The 27,269-nt window shown below is 36.3% G+C and overlaps 1 protein-coding gene across 2 annotated transcripts in view; it reads right to left on the minus strand.

The window, feature by feature from the left end:
- eIF2beta (eukaryotic translation initiation factor 2 subunit beta) overlaps positions 1–27,269 on the minus strand; it is a 45,018-nt gene that overhangs the window by 10,176 nt on the left and 7,573 nt on the right. The window contains exons 1-3 of one of the 2 annotated variants that reach the window (XM_089087502.1): positions 16,540–16,594; positions 5,004–5,178; positions 1,358–1,485 (exon numbers count right to left, since the gene is read on the minus strand). In XM_089087502.1, coding sequence (XP_088943628.1) covers positions 1,358–1,485; positions 5,004–5,178; positions 16,540–16,548 — 312 coding nt within the window. In that variant the 5' untranslated portion in view covers positions 16,549–16,594. Of the gene's footprint in view, positions 1–1,357; positions 1,486–5,003; positions 5,179–16,539; positions 16,595–27,269 lie in introns of those variants that run through there. The other variant, XM_089087500.1, reaches the window with a different exon arrangement.

Raw genomic sequence — 27,269 nt, forward strand, 5'->3', positions numbered from 1 at the left:
CTACTGGCCCCCCCCCCCCCGTAGCAAACCGTCTAGAGGCTATTCCAGCGTCATTTAAAGGCTAAAAGCGTCATTTGCAATTTATTGGAAACTATATGTATTTTGAACAGTTTGCTTTAATTTTTCTAAACATCGAAGATTAATAAAAAATAAATCGCTCTAATAATCAAGATAACCGGAAAGAACTAATGAAAATAAACTGAATGTTTAATATATAATGATAATAATTCCTGGAAATCACATCAATTCAAGATTTTTTTTTTTGCAGAGGTTTTTTTATTTTCCAACATCATAATTAAAAGAAAAGATATTCTTAAATATATTTGGAATTCAACGCCATCCTCCCAGCCGTTCCCGAAATATTACGGATACTTGATACTTCACATTTTTGTTGAATTGAGACTTGCATCACACTCTCATCCACTGGAGAGTCCAGCTCGTTTTTCCCAGAACGTTATTCATTTCTCAAATTGCTCAGGTGTTTTATTTCTTTCTCCCCGTTTTAAAACAACCCTGTTTAACAGGCCAGGGAGCCTTTGCAGGGGATTTGTGATTAAGATGGATATTTATGACGTAGATAATTTCGGAGACCACACTGCCTTCCCATGACGATAAAATAAAAGTTCAAAATAGGGATAAAATACTTTTTAATAGACAGTGTATAGAAATTCACAAAAAATACCAGATATTTTGGTCACATATACTGATGACGGTCACTGTATATGCGACCGAAATATCTGGTATATTTTGTGAATTTCTATTAAAAAGGATTTTATCCCTATTTTGAACTTTTATTTTATCGTTATTCATATTTATGCGCAAGGCAAAGCAGCAAAGGAGTACATTCCACCCAACAAGACTATTTTGTAGGATCCACCCCAGAAAAGAAAAAAAGAATCATGACACAGAATAAGTTTTTGGCACTTCCTCCAGAAAAACATCTGATACCCACTAAAATTTTCCTCAAAGACAAAAACTTTTCTGCAACAAATAGATTTGGTTCAAACCTTATATTCCACTTGTGTATAAACCAACAAGAATCACAAACAACTTACACTTGTGGACTACTTGTGTATAAACCAACAAGAATCACAAACAACATACAACACTCTTAATCTATACAACACTCCATGTCTGAAGAGGAAATAAAAAAAGGACTCCCATGACGTCCCCTAGGTGGCCCGAGAAGATTACTGGAGGGGGGAGGAGACTGGGAGAAGACCTCTCATTAACTGTTAGCAAATGGCTTTCCTAGGTCCCCTAGGTAGCCCGAGAAGATTACTGGAGGAGGGAAAGGACACTGAGAGAAGACCTCTCATTAGCTGTTAGCAAATGGCTTTCGAGGAAAAAAGGATACCTCTTCAAATGGTCCTCCTTTAGCGGCATCTTCTTTTTCATCGGCTTCTAATTCTTGAATGGTAATTTTTTTCTTTGATTTTTTCTTTTTCTTACCAAAAGACTCCAAGTCCAAATCTTCTAACGTATCTGGAAAAGAAGAGCAATGCTCATGAATACAAACTGTATTTGACTCTGAGACAAGTTAAACAAAACAAAAGCATTTCGGTAATTATGTAAGGTAATGTTATATTGGAAAGAGGTGTTCCCTGCTATAGAGCCAAATTCATTTTATATTAATAGCAATTATCAGGGTATGTTATAGCAAATAAGAGAATCGCATCTATAAAAGTCCAACTTAATACCACTGAAAAAATATATTTGTTATTATTAAATTTATTCAAATACACTATTGTTGAAGTACTGAAGATAGTGAAAATGGAATCTGATTGCTTGAATTGCTGAAGTGGAAACTTACACACCCCTCTACATATCTTCAAAAATCAGAAATAAAATTAGGAATTCAATTTCTACCGAAAAAATGTCTCCAACAGTTATGCAATTTTTTGTAGTTGGACAAAAAAGAGAAGTTAAAAACATATTCCAAACAGCTTAAGATGGTATAGTTATCCTTGGGAATCAAAACATTGTTAGTTTTTGAATTTTTATAGACAAAGAGCGCTGTGGAATTTAAATAACATGGGGATTTGTTCATTAATTTTGTTCATTAATTTGGGGATTTGTTAATAAATTTTCAAAGCTCTAAATGTTAAAACTAGCAAAATATTGCACAGCCCTAAAAATTTCAAAATTTTCAAACAACCAAAAGAAAATCTGAACGGTTCTGAATAGACCTAAGATGGTTCCAGAATACACAAATATTTTTATTTTGATGTCCTTGGTTCTTTAACTTGGCAACCCTTCATAATTAAAATATATCTTTGCCTTTATGGTAATATAAGACGCATTTTTCAGTTTTCAGTGATTTGTGAAAATTGGCTCCAACTTTGCTCCCCATATCTCATTTGACACCAAGGTATTAAATTTTCCACACAGTCCAAGAAGTCTCTTGATATGTCATAAATATATTCTTTCAATTAATCCCCTTTTTCAAAACCCCAAACTTCCCCACCATAATTCACAGCCGGCCTTACTTTCGTCTAAGAAATTATATTGAGTAACAATATCTGCTGGTCCTAGTTGTCTAAGGGGCTCTTGAATATCCCCCATGAAAACTTCTGACCTTTCCAACTCGCAATTTGCACCTGGTCAATCCTTATCCCTGAAGTTGCAAACTTATAGCCCCAAAAAATTAAATTTTTAACAACTTTCCTCTCTTTCTATTAAAAATAAAACTTTCTCTCTTCCAAAAACTAATATAACTGGTTTATCAATATTTAAAACTAATTTTCTTTTCTTCCCAAATAACTTTCCAAAATCTCTAACATCTTTTGCAAATCCGGAGCCGATTTCGCGATCAATACTATGTCATCTGCAAATAATAAACATTGCAAGTAAACTAAATTTAGCACATGGTACCAAACATGGCAAATGAAAAACTGGAACGTAAGGTTACAAACTATGGTTCTATTAAATTTGTATCAAGAGCCAATTATCTATTTTATTTCTTATTAGCATGCTCAAGGACTCAATTTTGTTTTTTCCTTAATCGAATGGTTATTGGCTATCGATAGTAACTGTATTTATGAAAGGAGTTAGTATGGATAGCCAAAGTCCTTTGATATCAGAAAGTCCATTAAACGCTGCCTAATCTTTATTATTTCCACAATTATTATTTACAACAATAGTTTAACTGGACAATAGTTGTAAAGACCAAAACCTTAGAGACTATTTTACCATTATTTTTGCAACTGGAAATAGTTTGTGCTACCTGGCGCTACCATTTACAGCTAAATACTCAATTAAAAAAAAAAAAAATCATTGAAAGTAGCAATAGGCTCAACGAAATAAAAAGTTAAACCTAAAACCAAGGCCGTATCAAGCCCCCCCCCCCCACCACCGAAATGTTTGCCTGACTCGTAAAAACGCAACAAAAATGCATATAAACAAATTTTGGATGTATTTCATTGACAGAAAAGCAACCATGATATTGGTAAAATTATGCAGTAAAGAATCCAGTCTTACTACTTTTACTTTATTAGCATGTCTCCTTTACTTGTGGCCAACCACATTCCCTTTTCCTACAGCACTGGACAAACCATGGCACAGCTTCACCTAATATTCAAGAGATGAAAGGGCTGAAATCCCCCAAATGACTCCCTGCTGACGTTTTCAAGGGAGATATCATTGCTGTCAGACTGTGTAGTGCAGCAAGGAGCTTACACGTGATCCAAAATATCTTCAGCAATGAACTGGTAAAGATGAACAAAAGATTAAATTGACAACTAGGTACCAAACAAATTCTTGGCAATTCAATGAAGACAAATTGGATTACTCCACCCCATTCTTACGGACCAGAGGATCGATCTTCTAAAGAGAAAAGCATGGAGGTATGTTTTTCTAAAGAGAAAAGCATATAGAACTGCAGTGATGTTTCAGTCCTGGGCTGTAACAGAACACAAGCAAAAGAAATGAATGTTGCCAACTGCCATTAGTATAGCTGCTTAAAATTAAATTAAGCATCAAAGAGTCTGATGAAGTTTAAGGAGCTGCAAAAACAGCATCAGCATTGTAAGATATGATAGACAGCAATACAGGAAAACCCTTTGCTGACAATATATAAACAACAACAGCACAATCTGATAATAGAAACCTGTATATGCTGGTAAAAAAAAAAAAAAAAAAAAAAAAAAAAAAAAAAAAAAAAAAAAAAAAACCGGAAAATCAACTAAACTTGCTGCATACCAAGACTTTTAGAGATCAAGATACAAAGACTATGTTGTAAAACCTAGTTGTCATCTGCAAAGCTAGGATATCACAAACCTTCTGAAAAGACTGGTAAACATTACATTGTAGAGCCAAACGCTGTTTGACTCTAGCCAGCAATGAAATTTGGAAAGCAATGGGAGTAGATAGAGTACCAGAAAAATTCATGAAACTGATTGATTGGCTCATTATGACAAGATTCTTGCTACAGTCATATTGCACTGCAAACAACTTGGTTCCAGTTTATAGCTCCTGGAATCCTACTTGATTTGTTAGAGATTGAAAGAGCAGTGAGTTAGTGTACCAAAAAGGATCTTGAATAAAGAGATTGGAAAGCAACAATTTCATTCGAAAAAAGTAGGCAAAATTACAGAAAATAGCTGTTGCATCTCATTTCAGCAGGTGTCGATGACCTGAAGAATATCCCACAAAGGAACAACCTGCATGTCACTGCCCTCTTGAAATAGTCACCCAAGTGACAAATAAAACATGTCTAGCTAGAATCAAGGCTGATCTACAGATCCTGGGTGGCTTCTATTGATACAGAAGATTTGATTTTTCCTGGTTTCCTGGCATAATCTGGCTCTAGTCTGCAGACAGAAACTGCATCAACATAACAAGAAAACGCAGCTTCTAAGTACAAGGTAGAGCCGATTGAGCTTGTTTCCTGCTACAAGTAAGTACCAATTAGGAATTTCTATCTATTTTAACATTGACCAAACCTAGTAGCTTGTCTACAAACTAATAATTTTGTTCTTCTCTTTATGCATAAAATAGACTACCTGTTATATCCTTTGTATCCTTATCTTCAATAGTAAACGTGACAGTTTTTTCAGCCTTTTCCTTGCTTTCATCTTCATTATCAGCTTGAGGGGTTTCTGAGATACCATCAAAATCAAATGGAACCTTCTTCTTCTTTTTCTTCTTCTTCAAATTTTGCAAATCGATATCAAATGCCTAAAACAAGAAAGTTACCATAACAAAATACAGAAAAAAAGAACCACGTCATTGGCTTGACACCCTTTGTTATAGAGCAATTCCATGGTCACTACTGTTGGCGTAAAGGTAAAGCTAAAGGTGGGCAAAAAGTTCTGCTGCCATGACTATCTTATAAAACTTCCTGCAGCTATGTAGTTCCAGCTAAAATAATTAATCTTCTGGTGTACATTTTATATAGATTTGTTGTGCATATTACACAGTGCAAAATCAGGAACATAATTCCTATTTAAAACATTTAATAATTAAAACAGGAGACAATTGACAGTAACATACCAATTATAATTTATAAAAATCATAATGGATGTTTTCATAATTTCTTGTTTATCATATGAATTAACACAAGTTTCCAGATTAGTAGCTTTTTTGGGTTGTCAAGATTTTGAGTCCCTAACCAAAATTGTCTTATTATTTAGGGAATGAGGGATATAAGATTGTTTATATAGAAAACCAAGTCTTCTTTGATCCATATGCAATTGTTGTTAGGTTTATATAGCACAGAAATCAACAAATAAACTTATACTTTGCATGAAACCATAAATAAAATGAAGCAAGGTATTATCCTTCTTAAACATTTATTAAACCTCTGTTAACCTTACTTAACTGCTATATCAATTATCAACCCCTTTTCTAAAAAACAAAATATCTGAATACTTTTAATGATTAACATGCACAGAGTAGGCTGATCATGAATAGGACAGTAATTTAGCCTGATATGTATCCCTGAAGTCATACATATTATTGTGGTGGTTGACCACTTCTACAGGAAACACACTAATACAATAAAGGGGTATGTTTTGAGATGATTCCCTTAGCTACACAGGGACAAGGCAAATCCACTATTCAATGTCATTTTTACGCTTTTCCTTAATATAGCAGTTGCTCTATTTGCAAATACAAGTTAAAGCCCTCAAATGAACCTTAGAGTGACACCTAATTCATGCAACAACTTGATGAGAGCAGTGACAATAAAAGTAGCACCATTATTATATTCTTTGTTTTATGTTCCTTTTAATTGTAATAATCATTACACTGACAATCAGGCGCGTCCCGAGGGGGCTGGGAGAAGCACACCCCCACCCCAGCTTTTTTGGTATTTGGTAAAAAAATTTTGCCAAAGGCGAAAATTTCAAGAGAAACATGCATCATGGCGAAGCCACAATGCCCATTTCTAATATTCCTTTTCCGTCTGTTTCCATATAGCATGATTTAAAATATGAATTTGATTCTCCAGGTGCTACCCAATTTATGTGGATTTGGTAGTTTCGTCACACTAGTTCCGCCTAATTGAAAATTCGATGATTTAACGTGTTCATTTCGTTCATTGGATGTGTTCTGTTTAACAGACAAGTACCAATGATTTTTCACTGAACTGACAAACAACTTGTCAAATCAAGCGCTTTTTGATTTAATTTAAAAGAAAAACAATTTGAAAGCGACTTTACTCCAACTTGGTGGGAATTTTACCATTCTAAGTAACTATTATTTCATTTCCAATTTAATCTGTTCTGTAAATTTTTCCACTCCCCTTTCAAAGCTTCTTACGAGCTGAAGTTGCCATTCTTTTATCTTACCCAAGTTAGGTGTTTAGTGCTTTTGGAAATAAGAAATTTTCTTTTTATAGTCAGTTTGAAATGCGTTTGAAAAGAAAGGCGAAGTAGAATTTTGTGCATAGTTGGATTTCTTCTGAGTAATGTACTCATGGCTTTGTGAAATTAGCTTGGATGGTAGTTATTTTGACATTTGCTTCGAAATGGCAAGTGCCAATAAGAAGTGTAATGTTTCTGTAACCAGAACCAACCATATGCTGTGAATGGTTGTGAATGGTTGTGAATGCTGTGAATGTGATGCTAAAATAAATAAGACTATTTTAAAGGCCATGTTCATCATATTCACATTGATCTTGAAGAAGCACTGAAATATGTGATTGTGCTGTCATTTAAAGACCTGTTTATGCCACCAAAGAAGCAAAAGCAAGATGACAATATTACGGTCCCTACAGCTCTTGTCAGTGAAAGTATTTCTATGGCGATAACTGCCTCACCAATTCCTAAGGCCCTGCCACTACCTGATGACACCAAAGTGAGTGGAGATACTAACTTACAATCAGATAGATAGATAGAGAAGTGTATTTTAAAGCCAAACATACGGCCTTATAGAAGAATAGCGAGGTATCTGGAAATTTTGTTAACACAACAGCAACACTTCAAGAAATTTTAAAAATAAGTTTCTTGTGAATTATTGTCTCGATTAATCAGTAGCTGTACGAAGCCCCTCGTGCTCAAATTCCTACTCAGAGCCATACAGTGGTGTTTCCTTTGTAGAAATTTTCTCCACTGTAGAGTACAGACTGTCTGGTATCATACTATTATCCTTTCCTTTTTAGCTTAAAGCTTATTCAAAAAGGCAATGCAAAGAACTCCCCCTAAAAAAAAGGTCCCTCTGGATCCCACCCCAAATACTAATGAAATTGATCCATTTTTGCCCCATCCTGGCTGGTCAAGCTCCCTATCACAAAGCTCACATGAAAGCTCAAATTCTGAGAATAGGACAATGATCAGTGTTGGAGCAAGTGTCAGTATAGATGATAATGGCTTTCAAGAGGTCCTTTCTAGGACCTCTTGAAAGCCAAAAATAGGAAAAAAAACATCCCCAATCAAAAGTATTTCCCTTCCTCCTTTCCTAGATTATCCTTACCAAAACTTAGAAATTTGGCTAAAAATTTCTCCAAATACCCCCTTTGAAATAACAAAGATTACTACAATAAGGATTGCAATTTTCAATATGTTAAAATCAATATTTTCTCTTAACATTAACCGTGATGGATCTTTGCTAATAGCTGTCCAAGATCAGAAATCAGCTGATATAATACTCAATCTAAAATCTCTTCTGAATACCCCAATTAACTCATCTAAATGGAACCCAAAACAATCCCAAACAAAAATAGTAGCATATAATGTTCCCCTAGAAATAACAAATCAGGAGTTGAAAGAAGGGCTCAAAATAGAGCTGGTAACACAGTCCTTATAAAAAATGTCACTCGACTTGGTAAACCAAATGGATTAAAAACAAGTAGATCTTTCCTATTTACACGGAAGAAAAAAATTAATATCCCAGGAAAGTTATTCCTATTTGGGCAAATCAAGCCGCACAAGGAATACAGGCTGAAGCCTATCCAGTGTCAGAAGTGTCTGAAACTGGGACACACAACAAATAAATGCAATGAAATTCTCCTAGCCTGTAGTAATTGTAAAGGCTCCCATCCTAAAGAGTTGACAACAAGCAACAACACTCAGCCTACATGTATCAATTGTAAAGGCCCATACGAATCCACCAATAAATCTCAATGCCCTGCATATAAAACAAGAGCACTAGCACTCCAAATAGCAACAGAGAAGGCCATTCCATACCGTTTTGCAGCTATGGAAGCAAATACTGCCCAATCGCACCAAATAAAACCCATATTGAAACAAAATAAAACCCCTAAGTCAAACACTCCCAATGCATCAAGTACTCCTTACAAAACACCATCCTTTAAGCCCCCAGCTCACATCTCTATCAGAAAGAATCACCAAGCCAACAAGCCTCCTTGCCTAGTGAGATGAGGTCGGCCTGGCACCCCCTCCCAACAAGAAACAAACCAGAAACACTACCAGGAATTAATCCCTTAACTGACAAACTGGATGCACAGCCAAACATGCAAACCCCAAATATATCTTATTCATTCTAAACTGCAATGCAGTTCAGGCCTTGAATATACAACAACAACAGAAAACAAAAATCATTGCTGAATTGGCAAAAATCTACATCCCTAATCATGTGCTCATTCAAGCAAAAACGGATCTTGTTCTACTATTAACAAAGCTAAACATTAATTCACAGTCACATGAAAAATAAAACAACAACATAACACATATTAATACTCCATTAGAATGTAAGATCACTTACCGAAAATAAGCTAAATTAAGTAATATTTTTTATGAATAATAATTCCATCAATATTGCTTGCCTTCAGGAAACTCATTTAACCCAAAATCAACAAATTAAGTCTCTGTGATACACTATCCTGAGAAAGGATAGATCATCAGAGAGAAAGGGAGGTAGAGTAGCTTTAATAATTAATAATACTATCAAGTTCTGTGGCATCAACTTTACAGATTTTGTAAATGATGTTGATGCAATTGGTATCAGTGTTTGGCTGAATAATACAAAAACTTACATAATAAGTTTTTATAACCCTAATGGCCAAATTACAGATGGCATGGATTTCTTCATATATATAAATAATTCTAATATGGTGAAAATATTATTATTTGAGGAGACTTTAATGCCCACAGCCTTTTGTGGGGGAATAAACCAGCAAATAAAGATGGTAAGTTCATTGAGCATATGACTTCAAATAATAATGAATTAGCTGTTGCTACCCCTCCAAACCTGAATACATATTTCAACCCAAAAGTGGCAGTTTCTCTACAATTGACCTACAAATTGTGTCTTTAAATATTTTGAATAAAATTTATATAAATAAAAGTGATAGTCTATGTACTGACCACTTTGCCATAGTTTGCTCCCTAAACAAACCTGCTGAAACCCTATTACATACCTCCAAATATTTCAACAATAAAGCAAAGTGGCCTATGTTCCAAAATAAGCTAAATGATGAAATTACAAGTTTCACCCAAAATTCATGCACTTCAAACGCAACAGCTGAAACATATGCTGAAGTTTTGGCATCATTACTAATAAATACAGCTAATAATGCTATCCCCAGGACAACTCCCAGGAAAACCTTCCCTAGACATATTCCAAAAGCATGGTGGGCAAATGAGTACCGAAACAAATGGAAAACAAAAAATGCAGGTTAGAGAACATTCTTAAAAAAAAACATAACCTACAACATATGTAAAAAAATTAATAGCAGAATATAATCCAAAAAAGACGATAATAAATTCTAAACATACATAACGGAATAATTTTGCAAATAATCTCTCTAGAGAAACACATGAGCCAATTATACATAAAGTCATAAGCCACATCTATGGGAAAAAAATTCCCCCAACCCACTCCTGTATGAGCTTATACATAATAATACCCATTATGACAATGATAATAAAAAAGCTAAGCTATTTGCCACTCTTTTTGTTAATAAGCTAACATCAAAGAACTGTAGAAAAATACCCCCAATTCCTATAAACCCAAGTTACCAACCTCGCCCAGGATCCGAGAATATAACGAATCCATTTTCAATCCAGGACATGAACAACGCAATACGTCAAATTATGACTAACACTAGCGGCAACTATGAAAGTACACCCTACATGGATAAAGAATCTCACCTTTTCATACAAACAGGAACTTCTAAATTGTTATAATCATGCTTGGGCTTCATCTATGTTCCCCAATATCTGGAAATGTTCGTCCCTTTTACCAATCCTAAAGAAAATAAGCCCAAAAATAACCCTGATTCCTATAGGCCTATAATGATTACTCCTGTGATGGGGAAAATAATGGAGAAAATGATATATTACCGACTCTTCTGGTTTGTTGAAAAAAAATAACATGATCCCTTACACTCAAACTGGTTTCAGGAAACACCATTCCTCAACAGATCCTTTCATATTGTTAACAAATGCAATAAATGAATCATTCTCAAAAAATAATGTCCTAGTTGCAGCTTTCCTAAATTTTGAACGGGTATACGACAATGTGAACCACCCAATCCTTTTAATTAAACTTGCAAACCTTGGACTACCCCCCAAGCTAGTATCTATTATAAAATCTTTCATAGAATCGCGAAGTTTCTTTGTTTGTGTAGGTTCGGCTTCTTCACCCCAAAAGACAATAACCAAAGGCCTTCCACAGGGAGCAGTCCTCAGCTGCCTCCTCTTTGCCCTATATCTCTGGGACATGAACCTCCCCCCCCCCACGACTCTACAATATGCGGATGATCTGGTACTATGGACATCTGGCAACACCGTTGAGATTGCACAGTCAAAGCTGCAAAAGTCACTTTTCCAATTTGAAAAATTCTCTCAACATTCAAATTCACCCATTGCACCTACCAAGCCAAAAGTCATCCAATTTCACCGAAAGCGAAATCTTGTTAATGCAAGATTGACTCTAAATGGATCAACTATTCCAGAAGATAACTATATTATATACCTAGGTCTCTTGGTTTACCAAAAACTCAATTTCCACCTCCACATTTCAAACGCAATAAAAAAAAGGCTATAGAAAAACAATTATACTAAAAAGACTTCTTTCCAGACCATGGATATGTAAGGAGAAAACCTTACTTTAGTCTTATAAATCACATATAAAACCCAGTATTGACTATGGGCTCATCGTCTATGGTGCATGTGCAAAGACCCAGATACAAAAAACTTAAACAATACAAAACGATATAATATGTCTCATGTTTGGTCTTAGGAAACCCACAAGCACCAAGTTTCTGCTTATGGAGAGTGGATTAACAACAGTAAGGGAGAGACGTAGCTTTCTCTTGATAAAACATCTTACAAAATTGAATCAAATAGCTCACACACCCTACATAATTGGTTAAGAAATCCAGCCATGTATAGAGACATTGCAGATGAGTATGCCGATATTCAGAAGAAGTTCCCAGTACCTGCAAAGTCTATTGCACCTACTATCCTCCAATCCCTTCCATGGAATTGGTCAATTCCCATAATAAATACTGATTTCTCAAAGTAGACTAAAGATTTAACCCCCATTGTTTTTGTCCAGAAAAAATTTGCTGAACTTATTACAATTACTTAAAAAAAAAACCATTTCCAAATATTTGTTGATGGGTCCAAAATGAATGAGAAGGTAGCAATTGGTGCCTTCCTTCCTCACCTGAAAATTGCAATGGGTGAGAAATTGTATAATAATGTATCTATAATGTCTGCAGAGTTAAATGCCATAATCATGGCATTAGAACAACTTATGGAAAATATACCCTTGATTGCTAATTCAAATAATATTGTAGTTTATTCTGACTCTTTATTAAGCCTTGAGTTGCTGTCTTCAGCTCCTCAGTATAAGCGGGATATTGACACTTATCATTGTCTTAGTGTTATAGATAATCTTGCTTCAAGTGGCATAAGAACTTATCTTCAGTATATTCCTAGCCACTCTGGTATAAGTGGTAATCATCAGGTTGATGAAATAGCAAAAAATGCTATAAATATTGACCAGTCAAGTGGGAGACCAATCCCCATTAGACATATTTACCGATGGAGACTATCAGATATTATGTTTAATAAGAAAAATCCTACTCTTTCCCCCTTTCCCAATAAGTACTTGTCTAAAATTTATCACAGAATTCGTTTTGGAACAAATGGACTAAACTTTCTTGCATTCTCGTATCAGTTTCCTAATTCAAGTGGTTCAGTTCCCCTGTCCCCTCTTTGCAGGTATTGTATTATGAATAATGAAACAATTGACCACTGCCTATTTGAATGTAATATGCTGACGTCTGCACAGCATACCTTGCATTGCAAACTGTTAAAGTGCTTCAAACACCACAAAATCTCACTATCAGTCAAGAGACTAGCCAACTATACCTGCACACAGAGCACAGAAATCGATATCAATCATCTTATATTTGAACTCCTTGAGTCGAAAGACCTACTGAAAGATATATGAGAATATATAATAAATAAGAGACAGCCAAGCCAGTAGCTCTGTAGCCCACAGAGTGAAGCAAAAGGAAAAGGGCTAAATAGTATCAACTGAAAAGCCCGCCTGCTGTGAAATAGAAGAAGAGAGAAAAAAACACACAGCATAAACTTGAATGAGTTGCGCATAATACGCAATTACGAAAATCCCTCCCCCCAACGAAAAAAAAACAACAACTAAAATTCTCCAATTTGGAAAGCCTTATTTTCCAAAGGGGGGGGGGTAAACACCTAGAACCCAATAAACTAGCTGCTTCTCAGTTACCTGTAGGCTGTATAGCCCTTGTTCTAGTGTAACCTTTTTAGATGTTAGTATCAGCGTTTATAATGGATAGTCAGATGAAATGTACTACAGTGCTAGATTGCACACTTCTAACTCTGATAACCCTGTGAGTTTTCAACTCAATGCTGTAGAGGACATTGATCAATTGTCTAGCACTAGTACAATTGTCTAGAGCACATATGGAAAGAATAGTGCATCACAAATTGTTTTAAGTAATGTTTAACATATTAAAGTATTGTTTTTATAAACTGTTTAACCTCAAAGTTGCGGGAAATTAAGTATGCAGCATCAGCCAGCAGGGTGGATGTTAATGCTTTTTGTGAAATTAAGCCTAAGCAGACAGGTATTCACCTGAATGATAGTCAGATACAGTTACCTGAATGTTAATTGTATTCAACCTAATTAAACAGGACAGAAGGGGCGTATCCATTTATGTAGAGAACTCACTTAAGGTAGGAAACATTGACATTAATTCTGATTATGAACCAGTTGTAGAACAAGTGTGGATAACTGTAGACCTGCCTTTTGAGCCAGAACATTGTGATTTGGGCTGATGTGAGCCTCTTTGCTTTAACTAATTTGCCTCTGCTTTAACTAATTCAATAGCATTGAACACCAACATATGCAGGTGTGTGATTGTGGTTTGTGATTTTAACCGTGGATTAGGTCAATGGGTAGATGGCTGTGTTCACTCCACAAGTGACTTTGTTATGCTTTTCCTTGAATTTCTAAAAAAAAACATTCTTTGTACCAGATTGTAAAATTTCCCACTAAGTACAGGGATGGCCAAATGCCTTCATTACCAGATCTTGTCCTAGATTACACACTTGGCTCAGTTTTCACATAAAAACACACAGAAACATGCTCAAATTACTCCTCCAGATTTAATAAAAGAATTTGATGATTCAGATTTTATGGTCCAGCAGGTTTATCAAACACTCCGAAATCTTGATCAAACAGTTTGTGGTAACTAACTGTAAGTAAGGAGCAACTAGCTGTAAGTAAGGAGTTACTCAATAGTAACCAAAACTCTAAAAAAGGAATTTTGATACCAATAGATACATCAAAAGAATCAGATTTTCATGCTGATTTCAAATATATAAGTCTTATCGATTTTAATTTTACCCATCAAAAGTTATGCGCCTGGGAAAATTTGCCTTATTTTCGAAAAAAGGGGTAAACACTCCCTAAAAGTCATAGAACCTTAATGAAAAACACACTATGAGATTCAGCATATCAGAGAACCGTACTGCGAAGGTTTCAAGCTCCTATCTACAAAAATGTAAAATTGTGTTTTTTTGTTTGTTTTTTTTTTTGCCAGAAAAAAGATCATGTATGCATGTTTATTTGTTTGTTTTTTTTTACCCAGGGGTGATCATATCGACCCAGTGGTCCTAGAATAACGTAGGAGGGCTCATTCAAATGGAAATTAAAAGTTTCCCTTTTTAAGTGACCAAAAAAATTGGAGAGCAACTAGACCCCCTTCCATGCTCATTTTTTCCCCATAGTCACCCAATCAAAATTTTGAGATAGCCATTTTGTTGAGCATGATCGAAAAATATAATAACTATGTCTTTGAGGATGACTTATTTCCTCAAAGTCCTCAGGGGAAGAACTGCAAGTTATGAACTTTGCCTAATGTTTACATATAGTATTGGTTATTGGGAAGCATACCGACGTTTTTAGGGGAAATTTTTTCTGGTAGTGGGGGGGATCGGGGTTACGTGAGAGGATCTTTCCATGGAGGAATTTTTCATGGGGGAAGGGACATTGCTATGAAGGGGGCGCCGGATTTCCCAGCAATATTTAAAAAAAAAACGATTAGAAATTTAATAAAAGAAAAACAGGTTTTCAACTGAAAACTTTTCAACATCAAAACTTAAACAGAAACTATTACGTATGTGATTGGGTTCGCCCCCTAGTCAATACCTCGCCCTTTACGAGTAAAGCCTCGCTCTTTTAAACTGAAAGTAAGGAGCGACATTAAAACTTAAAATGAACAGAAATTATTCCGTATATGAAAGGGGATGTCCCCTCCTCAACGCCTTGCTCTTTATGCTACAGTTTTTTATTGTTTAAAAAAATAGAGTTGCGAGAAAGAGTCAAACTTTGGCGTAAAGAGTGAGGCGCTGAGGAGGGGACAGCCCCTTTCATATACGGAATAATTTCTGTTCGTTTTAAGTTTTAATGTTGCCCCTTACTTTCAGTTAAAAAAAAAACTTTATTTTTTTTTATTTAATTCTGGATAGGCGCTGGATATTGATGGATTTTCAAATATGTTATGCGAACTTGCATCAGTACTTGCTGGACCACTCACATATCTCTTTAATCTTTGTCTCTCGTCTGGTGAATGTCCTTCAGCTTGGAAAAGAGCAATCGTTAGGCCATTGTACAAGAATGGTTCAAAGTCCCATTTTAAAAATTGCAGACCAATTTCAAATACATTAATCTTTTCCTGTATAATGGAGAAAGTTCTGGTGAGCAGAATCCGGGCATTTGGGGAAAATAATTTATGGCATTCAGCTCAGTATGGTTTCCATAAACGGCGATCTTGTAACACGCAACTTCTGGAGGTATTCATGATTTTCAACTGATGGTGGATAATGGTATTTTGTTTGATTGTATTTATATTGACTTTTCCAAAGCAGTTGCCAAATTTCCATCCCACTTCTGATAAAGTAATGTCAACTACATGGTATTGGCCCATAAACTAAAGCATGGATAACAGATTATCTTACAAACAGAACCCAAGAGGTTGCAGTAGGCGATAGTCATCCCTTATGTCTGTCATAAGCAAAGTTCCGCAAGGCAGTTGTCTTGGGCTGGTACTCTTCTGCCTTTTTATCAATGATTTGCCACATGTTGTTAGGAATTCTACCTTAAAAATGTTTGCAGATGATGTGAAAGTTTACAGGTCAGTCATGAATGAACATGAGATTTCTTTGCTTCAAGAGGATTTGGTTGCTGTGCACCAGTGGTGTACAGCAAACTATGTTCATTAACAAAACCAAGTGCAATGCTGTGCACTATTTACATAGACTTCCTCAACATTACCATTACTTTGTTGATGGTAAATCAATTTCAAGCATGGAGTATGTTCAAGACCTTGGGGTTTGCTTTGATTCAAGTCTCAAATTTGATAAACATGTATCAGATATCACCCATAAGGCAAATTACCAATTACTATGTCTAAAGCATACATTTTCTAAGTTTAACCTTCTTTCATTCATTTCACTTTATGTATCCACTGTATGTTCAATACTTGAGTATTGCTCATCAGTATGGTATCCCCTTAATAAGAGAGATAGAAAAAGAGTTGAGAAAGGGCAACATAGGGTCACCAAACTCATATCTTACCTGAGACATCTACCTTACCACCAGAGAATGCAGAGACTACAGTTGCCTAGTCTTCAGTTCTGAGGTGATAGAGCCAACCTAATAAATATATTCTGTATTGTTAGGAACATTTATAATACCACTCCAACTCACTTCTTCACTTTTACAGTATACAGTAGTACCTGTCAACACCAACAAAAAATTTACCCACCATGTTAAGAGAAAAGATTAGGCCAAAACTCTTTATCTAGCCAAGTGTGGAAAACTTGGAATGCACTTTTGTCAGAAATAGTTGCAAGTACCATGGTCCAGTCTTTAAAAAGTAGTTTAGCATCTACATTTTTCTATACTGGGTCTTTTAAAAATCTGTTTTGAGAATATTTTCAGATAATCAGATATGTTTCAGTTAGTTTGGTATGTTTCTGTATGTTTCAGTTATTATGTTTTCAGAGTGTGTTACTGTTTTCATAGAATTATATGTGTGTATTATGTTGTCAACATTGTCAGATACTTTTTTTTATAATTGTTTAGTGTGACAAGCTTGATAAAGCTTACTGTATTTTGGTATTAATAATAATAATAATTAGCAACCATGAGTCAATCCTGAGCATAGCATCTTTACCACCACTTGGTGAAAGCAACCATATCAATATAAGCTGTAGGTTTAGGCTATACCCAAAAAGGTCATTACTTAGAAAACATGTGTACATATATTATAGTTTGATCTACAAGGAATTAGCAGAATGTGACTGATCCTTCATTGATACAATGAGTGCAGAAGATTCATGGTGTGCCAATAAAAGTTCACTGCTTGATGTTGTCAATAGACATTCATCTCCAAAGTGGATATGCAAACCCATCTAGAAAGATAGCTGAGCAGTATGAGGAGAGTATAGCTGTATCAGCTAAATCAAATGCTAAAAGATTTTTGAATTATGCCTCAGATAAAAAGCCTGGAAGAAATTTAGTTACCCAACTGGTACAAAATGGATATAAAATTAATGATCCCCAAGCAATAGCAAATTCCCTTAGTGATCAATTTGCTTGTTTTCATACCTGCTGACAGTGCCCCACTCACAGATCCCCCCAAGTATGGCATCCTAAGTGTAATGCCACCTATTACTATCAGTAAAGTTGACCTTGAAATGCACCTTGAAAACCTGAACCCAAATAAATCAGCTGGACCAGATGGCATTCTCCCTCAACTTTTAAAAGAGGCACATGCTGAACTGCCTCTTCCTTTCACCCAGTTTTACCAGAAGTCTCTAGATTTAAAGTGCATACCAGCAGAATGGAAGTTGACATATATTACCCCAGTGCACAAAGGTGGTAACAAAGATGAGGCAGTTAACTACCAACCAGTCAGTATCAGCTCTGCTGTAAAAAAGATACCTGAAAGCATAGTCAACTCCAGTCATTCAACATCTGACTCAAGGTAAGCTGTTGTCCCTATGCTAGCAAGGTTTCTGTTCTGCTACATCAGTTGAGACCAACCTTATTGATACACAAAAACGTCTCAACAAACTCATAGACAAGGGTTTCCCAGTAGACATGATTTTGCTGGACTTTGCAAAAGCATTTAATAAAGTCTGCTGCAGGAGACTGCATATTAGGCTAGAAGCTATTGGGCTTAATACATAAATTATTGAGTAGGTGATACTTTTCCTGAGTAATAGAAAACAAGCAGTCAAAGTTTTTGGGAAAATTGGGCAAACATTTCTCTCTGATGCTATGGAAGTGATAAGTAGAGTGCCTCAAGGCACAGTCCTGGGCAACTTTATTCAATATCTTCATTAATGATGCACCTTCTAACATCAAAAATAAAACAAGCCTTTATGCAAATGATTCAAAAGTAATTGGCTCATTTTGAAAGTTCAGGAAAATAGAAACCATTCAAGCAGATCTGGACTCATTTACATGTTGGGCAGAGACTTGGAAGTTGGAGTTTAACTTCCAGAAATGTAAAGTTATTCACTTTGGTAAAAAAAAGAAGAAAAAAACTCAAGACACTAGTACTCAATTGAATCAGCAGACAAAACAAGGCAACCTATTGTCAGTAGTCATGCTAAACATGACCTGGGTCTATTAGTTAATGAAGAGTTAAAGTTTAGTTTGCATGCCCAGACTGTTGTTGCAAAGGCCAGTCAGGGGCAAATCTCCAGCATTTTTATGGTGGGGGGAGGGCAAGAGGGGTCCATATCCAGATGGTCAATGGGCATGGGCTATATAATAATATTTCTCTACATTGGGGGGGGGCAACTGCCCCCTTGCCCCCCCCCCCAAACAACGTCTCTGAGGCTAGTCAGACTCTTAGTATATTTAAGAGAACTTTCAGGAATTGTTCCCCCCTCATTTGTTTTAAAACTTTTTAAAGGCTTAATTTGGCCTAATCAGACCAAGAAATTCAAGAATCAGATCAGAGGCAAACAACTAAAGGCATCAGAGGTTTCTATGACATTCCTTACCCCTCTCAGCTTGAAAAATTGCATCTACCCACACTGGCCTAATTTCAAAAGAGAGGAGATATGATTATGACATTCAAGCTGCTTAACCATCAAAAACTTATCCCAAATATCTTTCAGCCAGATATATCTTACAGAACAAGAGGACATGATCAAAAACTTTTCTAGAAGCATGCCAACTCAAGGTTGCATTGCAAATTCTTTTCTAATTGGGTAGTGAGTCTATGGAACTTGTTAGACCAGGATACAGCCTCTTCTGTCAGTTTTGAGTCATTCACATCAATCAGCACACTATCATCACTGACTGGTGACTACAGGATCATCCTATCACTGGTAAGTGTGATTTAAGGTAAATTATGGTCACACTCTAGCAATTTATTGCACATTAGATGATGCACACATTCCCTGCTTCTACCCCTCTTAAACCTGAACTGATTTTCAGGAGTATAGCAAACCTGATTAATTTCATCTATAACTAACATTCAAAAATTTTACATAACACAGGGGCAACAGTAATTGGTTGATCAATGTTAAGTTGTTTCAACTGAAAGTTAAGAGCAACTTTAAAACTTAAAATTAACTAAATTGTTCCATACATAAAGAGGACTGTCCTCTCCTCATCTGCTTACTAGTTAAGCTAAAGTTTTTCAGTGCTTAAAAAAGTTTCTTCTTCTAATTTAATGGTCCCATTGCTTCTGCAAATTTTCTTAAAGAATTGGAGAAAAGTCAAATTTTAGAGTAAAGAACAAGGATTTGAAGAGGAGAAAGTCCAACTTTAAAGGTATAATTTCTGTTCATTTTAAGTTCTAAAGTTGCTCCTTACTTTCAGTTGAAGAAACTTGTTAAAAAATTAAAATTTCTGATCATTTTCCAAATCAGGCTTAACCAATATATGATCTGGGGTACCAGCCCCTTAAAACCCCTATGTTCTTAGTCCTCTGTTAAATTGTGTATACAAGGGCTATTCAGAAACTAGGGAACGTTTCCGTCTGACGCCACTAGACACGCGGCGATCACGTATGTTTTGGTGCGGGCGTGCTCGTAGCTTTAGTCGGCATCCAGCCGTGAGAACGAGAACATCTCCGCGCTGCCCGTTTGCCCAATATTCCAATTTAAAATGTGCACTGCAATTGCAAATCCCGCCAGTTGTGAATTGCAGTCCGTAATACGGTTTTTGTTAGCAAAAAAAAAAACGATGGAAATTCCTCGGCAACTGTGCGAAATGTATGGCAACGAAGTAATGAATGAAAGTTCAGTGCAAAAATGGTGTATCCAGTTTAAAAATGGCCAAACCAACGTGCATGATGAAGAGAGGAGTGGACGCCCGAGCATTGTGACAGACGATCTTCTCGCCAAAGTTGATGAGAGGATTCATGGGACTCATTCAAATGGGAGATTTTCCCACATCCACCCTACAGTCCCAACCTACCACTGAATGATTTTCACTTTTTCCCAAAGAAGAAGTACTGGCTAGCAACACAGCGTTTTGATAAATTTTGGCAAGTAGCCTAGTACAAGATTGCTTAAACTCTGCTAATTTTGAGGAGGATTACAATTATTATCCTTTTTTTTGGTCAAGTATCTTAGCTGATATATTTATTGTACTGGTTTACCTGTTATCAATATTTTTGCCATTTTCCTTGACTGAATGTCAAAACAAGATCCACCTGGCCCCCACTTGGAAGGGGGCCAGTCTTGGGGAGATGCAATACTCTCCCCAAATCAAGTCCCCAATCCTGCATTGGAAATTGAAACTGGAACATCTGATGATAGCTAAATTAACACCATGATTACTGTTCAGGAAAGACCAGAAATGAGCACAGTAGAAACTGAGTTCATCACTGTGCAGAGAAAATCAAAAAGGAAGAAGCCATCTACTAGTCCTCTACAGGCTACAAACCATAGAGGCCATTACCAAACCACCCAACCATTCCTAATTCATAGCCCAACCCAACAAACTACAGAGAAATACATCCATGATGGAACAGTTATAAGACTGATTCCAAAATCTCAGGAAACACTATTCTTACCTAAGAACATACAGCAGATAAGATTAACGCTCTTCAAGGCCCTAAGATGCAATTTCAGCATCAACATAGCTAGAGATGGCTCATTAGAAGTCCTGTTCCCAGAAGCTAACCATACCAACACAGCTCTGCAGCTAACAACTGTTGGAAGCATCCAGGTGACAACTGAAAAGTGGAAACCTCAACAAAAAGAAAAAAAAATTGTAGTATACAACATACCACCTGAAATCCCTGAAGCTGAGCTAAAAGAGGGTTTAATGACTGCCAATGGGGAACACATTCCAGTTAAGGCTATCCACAGTCTAGGTAAACCAGGAATAAACACTCCACAAACAAGAAGGACTGTAATTTTCAAGTTGGCTGGACACCCCCAGATCACCCAACAAATATTTCTATTTGGGGAACCAAAGGCAAATAAAGCATACAAGGATAAACCGATTCAGTGTAACACGTGCCATAGACTAGGCCATACCTACAAGCGTTGTAAAACCACACTAAACAAATGCATAGTGTGCCACCAAGAACATGAAAGCAATGACTGTAAAGCCCAACCTAAATGCATAAATTGCAATGGCCCCCATCATTCTGACAATAGAAGACTATGTCCTAAGTACAGAGAGCGTCTTAACATAATTAGAATGACTGAAATAAAAAACATACCAGTCCCATTTGCTGCCCAACAAGTAAGTAAATACAACCAGTCAGCTATCCCCTCAGAAACAGTTCCCAACACACCCCTCTCCCCAACATACAGCATGCTTGAGACTCCATGGAAACCAAGAACATCTAGCACACCACAAAAATCTCCAATACCTGCCAGATTTTCTTCCCTGTTCCCTGCCCCAGCAAGCACCAGCTCCAGCAACAGCAATAGGCAAGCAAGACCCACAAGCCTACTAGGTATCAAGCAAAACCCCAAGCCATTAGCTCCAGTAGCATCAGCCACTAATCAGGCCACAGAATCAATGCCCATCAACACAGCCAAGGCAATCACCAACCTCATAGCCTACACCATGGCAAGTACTTTCCTTTCACAAGCTAAAATGCCCCAAGGACTTAAGGCAGTCATCATGAGAGAACTAGCCACAAAATAATTCCCTAAAAGCTGAGTAGAGACTGCAGAGCTAGATCTAATCACCATGCTAAATAACCATCAAGCTTACCACTATATGGCCAATGCATGAATACCAAATCCACAACCATCCATTACAAAACCAGAGCAAAACAACACTAAAGATCCTCCAATGGAACACACAGTCACTATCAAAAGAAAAGCTAGACCAGCTGCTCATGTATATTAAAGTAAAAGATACACATGTTATATGTCTCCAGGAAACCCACCTTAACCAAGAAAGTACACTGGGTAGAAGGATATGAGGTCTACAGGAAAGAAAGATCATCAGGCAGGAAAGGAGGGGGTGTGGCTATCCTTGTAAGGAAAGATGTTAAGCACAGCTTCATAATACCAAAGGAATACCCTAATGAGGTTGATGTAGTTAGAGTAAAAATAAGTCTTAAAGATAGAGAAACACTAACAATATACTCTTTTACAATCCCAATGGTAACCAAGAAGCTAAGGAATTCCTTACAGAAATTGCACCTAAGATGATTCATCAGAAAATAATAATAGCAGGAGACTTCAATGCTCATAGCCCTACTTAGGGAGGATAGAAAACTGACAAGGCAGGCCAATTTTTAGAAAACCTATTAAATGAATTCCAAGAAATCTCAATAGCTACACCACATGGTATGAATACCTATTACGACTGCAAAACTAACCTTTTTCTACCATTGACCTACAACTACTTCCAAATAAACTATCTAAATGCTCAAAAATAAGTACAGTCCCTCAACTACTAACAGACCACTATGCCATACTGGTAGAAATTGGTAGAACTGTTTATTATGAAGAAGAGCACACACCGAAATTTAACAATAACAGGGCAAACTGGACTAAATTTAAAGAAATCCTAAAAAAAATTGATTAAATGCCAATTCAAGAAAGCCAAGACACAGAATTCTGTACCAAAAGACTCATCTCAAAGACGCTGCAATATCATCAATACCTAGAACTACCAACAAACAATACCTAAATAAATCTTCAAGGAAGACATCAAAACCATGGTGGAATGACCAGTGTCAAGCCTCATTTACTGCAAAAAGAGATACAGAAAAGAATTTTAGAAAAACTCCAAACCCCAACACATAAATCCGATTTAAACAAGTTTGCGCTGGACTCAGAAGAGACAAAAGAAAGGTAAAAGCCCTGACATGGGCTTCCTACTTGGAAAAGATTGACAGATACACACCTGAATCAAAAATACACCAATTTTTAGACAGAATCATGAGAGCAGGAAAAAAGAAGAATAACATTAAGCATCCCCTACTTGTATCTGGTATCCAACTTGAAGATGATAGCAAAAAAGCTGAAGCACTTGCTGACATCTACCAACAGAAGTTTGCCCACAAAGAAGAGTTAAATAAGCAAAGGCACAATGAAAGATTAAATACAGTTTATGAGCTAACACAGCTTGCACAACCCTTTAGAACAAATGAATTCCTGCAAGCAGTTAATAAAATGAATCAAAAAGCAAGCCCAGGTGAAGATGAAATCCATATCTCTTGGATTTCAAATGCCCCAAGAAATTTCCAAGAAGCTCTTATACATACATTCAACCTCTGCTACACATAAGGAGTATTTCCCCAGCAATGGAAACAAGCAATTATAACACCTGTGTCCAAACAAAGAAAACCCAAAGATTACCCAAATTCATTCAGACCAATTGTATGTTTACCAACCCTTGGTAAGTTGTTTGAGAGAATACTTTACAACCGTGTCCAGTGGTATACAGAAACAAATAACATCCTCCCAAATTATCAAGCTGGATTTAGAGCTTACCATTCATTTTGAAACTTGTGACAGATGCACAGAAAACTATGAATGAGGGATTAATACTGGGTGCAGTACTGATTGATTTAGAAGGAGCATATTATAATGCACAAAGACATAATAGGGGAAAGATTCCATGCATTAGGATTCCCCCAACCAATCAGAAAACTGATTGATAGCTTTCTAGACAATAGAACCTTTAAAGTTAAATTAAATGGGAAACTATCATCCTCAAGACCTATTGAAAAGGGTCTCCCACAGAGCCATACTCGGCTGCTTATTATTCATATTGTATATGACAGCATTAAAAATTGACTCACCACATAGAATTTTTGCAGATGACATTGGAGCATGGGCAACAGGGAAAACATTTGCTGAAGTTGCAAATAAACTCCAAATTATTGCTAATAACCTCCAGGACTTTTCTACCAGCATGAAACTACCCATATCAGTCCCCAAATCAGTGATCATATATTTCCATAATAGACAAAAAGTAGAATTACAATCAGTTACCCTAGAAAATTCTACAATCCCAACTACCAGTGCAACTAAATACCTTGGAATAATTCTGGACAACAGGCTTACCTTCAAACCTCACATTGACCATATCATACAATCATGCATGAAAAAGATGAGAATTATTCAAAGACTATGTGGTACAACCTGGGGTAGTATAGATAGATCTATCCTCAAACTCTACACACAGTACATCAGACCAGTAATTGAGTATGGCCTGATTATCTATGGAACTTGCTCAAAACAGCTCTTCAACAAATTAGAATGTGTGCAAAATCCAGAAATCTGCCTTGCCACAGGATGTAGGAAAACAACAAAGATTCAAAACCTTCTGCAAGAAGGAGGGCTTCCACCAATTGAAAATAGCCTAGATACAAACTTTTAACCATAAGATACCTGACAAAATTGGAAACAACCCCTCACCATTTCTTATTTCCAGAAGCCAGAGCTAGCCGACTAGAGCCAAAAAATCACCCACTGATGTCAGCAATTATGGCCAGGACACAATACCCCATCAAACTAGAACATTTTAAAACTAAAATAGCAAAAGATCCACCATGGACATCAATCACCCCAGAGGTTAAACTACAATTCGTCCCCCCCAAAAAGGAACAGATTGAATCCCAAACAGCAATCCAACATTTCAAACAGCTCTTAAAAAAGGAATATGATGGATATAACCAACTATATGTTGATGGATCATTAAGTGAAGATGGACGTGGAAGGGGGTGCCTTTTAAGAGAGCACAGCCTATGCATTATGGAAAATCACAAGGCAGGGACCAGCATACTAACAGCTGAAGTAGCTGCAATCAATTTGGGCTTAGAGGCCCTAATTAAACTGAAACAGAGCAATAAACATATAGTAGTATTCTTTGACTCTAAATCTGCTCTAAATATCCTAACAAACCCTAACTTTGAAACACTGGACATAGACTTACATCAAAACTAAAGAAAACCTTAGCAGCCGTGGAAGATTAGGCTGTGTTATTAAATTTCAATATATACCTAGTCATCTGGGTATAGAAGGAAATGAAAAAGCAGACAATATAGCAAAGCAACCTCTAACTATAAGGGACATAACTAGATTGCGACTGAAAACACTACCCAAATTAAAGCCATCAAATCTATCCCCCTCTCCAACCAGGATGTGATCAGTCTGTTTTCATCGCCTGTGTAAAAATGCAGCTAAGTTCGACCACCATTCTTTTTCATATAAAATTAGACAACCAAATGGAGAAGTTACCAGTAGTCCCTTTTGCAGGTACTCTAAGCTCAAAGAAGAAGCCCCTGAGCACATAATACTGAAATATAAAATGCTGGAAAGAAAATAAGTGAATCTCCTCAATTTGAAATATCAACTAGGACTGAATTCAAACCCTCTGACAGATGTAAAAACTTTGACCCAATCTTCCAAAAGAGATTTTTTCATACATGCTTTCAAACTGTTAAAGGATCTAAACTTACAACACTATATATAGCAATCAATTTATGCTGACTTATTCAATTGGGTAAACCCTACAACTATTGTACCACATTTTTTACTTAATTAGCTAATCTACATGTTTACATATTCATCCATATTTTGAATACTTATAAGCAGTGTTTACAATTAGGCCGTTTACTATAATATTTACGTGATTTTTGCGACTAGTGAATCTACATAAAAAGGCAACATCCCATTCAGCTGCAAGTGAATTGCCCCAAGAAGAAGGCTATGAATTCATCCTGAGTAAAGAAGAAATATCCAAAGATTGGGATACATTGTCAACCCAACCCAGAAAGAAGAGGGGCAAATGATCTGATGTTCAGGATGCATGCCTCAGTTCACTACAGTTGATTGATGACAACAATGAGCTCCGAGCGTGCATCACTGAGTGGCTGAGATTGCAGGCGGCGGATTTCTATGATGAAGAAATTTCAAAGCCTGTCCACCACTACGATGAGTGCCTTAATTTGTTTGGTGACTATGTAGAAAAGTAGCATTTTTGTCACTCTTTCAGATGTATATAATAAAATATATTTTTCCTGTACCTAGTTTTTGTTTTATAACAAAACGTTCTTTACATTCTGAATAGCCCTTGAATATCAATAATTGTAAATTGATTGGTAGCCCTCCACTTTTTCTGCTTAATAATTAAAATATTGGATTAGAAGTAAAATTTTACACAAAATTTTAATATTTTGTCAAAATTTGCAGTGAACAGTAGTTTTGTTGAATAAGTCCTTAATAATACTTTTACTAGAGTTCCAAGTGGACAATGGAGAGGATTACTGTGTGGATATAAATTCTGTGAGACTTTTGATCTTCCATGTGGCTGAAGCCATCAAAAGCTCTACAATAGGATTCTCTGGTGTTTAGATATACTGAAACACTATAGCCAACATAAATAGAAAAAGGGAAATATTACTATTGAAAATTGCTGAAAACAAAGTTCCTACTAGCATTTGTCCCCCTCCCAAAGAAATTTCCTGACAGAGCTTCTGATGGCTTGCCTTACTTTTTGTATCTCAACGCCAGTAAGCATGTGAGCATAATGTTTTACTACATAGAGAAATATTGTAGCAATTGGAAGGGGCAATATTATCCCCCCCCCCCTTCACCAATAAAGGCACAGACCACAAAGATGTTCCTGGGAATCAAGAGGGATTATATATGAGCTTTAAACCCCCCTCCTCTCCTCAAAACTAATTATTTGTTCATTGGAAGGCTTAATAGGAGTTAGGATATTTGGCATTAAATGTATTCTTTGAAATAGCTGCCCTCCCCCAATACAAAATGACCCTCCTTCATGATAGCTCATGAGCACTAACAAATCCCTGTAGGCTATATGATTTTATGAAATAAAAAGATAAA

Source organism: Artemia sp. Qi Xiang Cuo, chromosome 4, assembly GCF_049724085.1.
Source record: "Artemia sp. Qi Xiang Cuo chromosome 4, ASM4972408v1, whole genome shotgun sequence".
Classification (NCBI taxonomy): Eukaryota; Metazoa; Arthropoda; class Branchiopoda; order Anostraca; family Artemiidae; genus Artemia; species Artemia sp. Qi Xiang Cuo.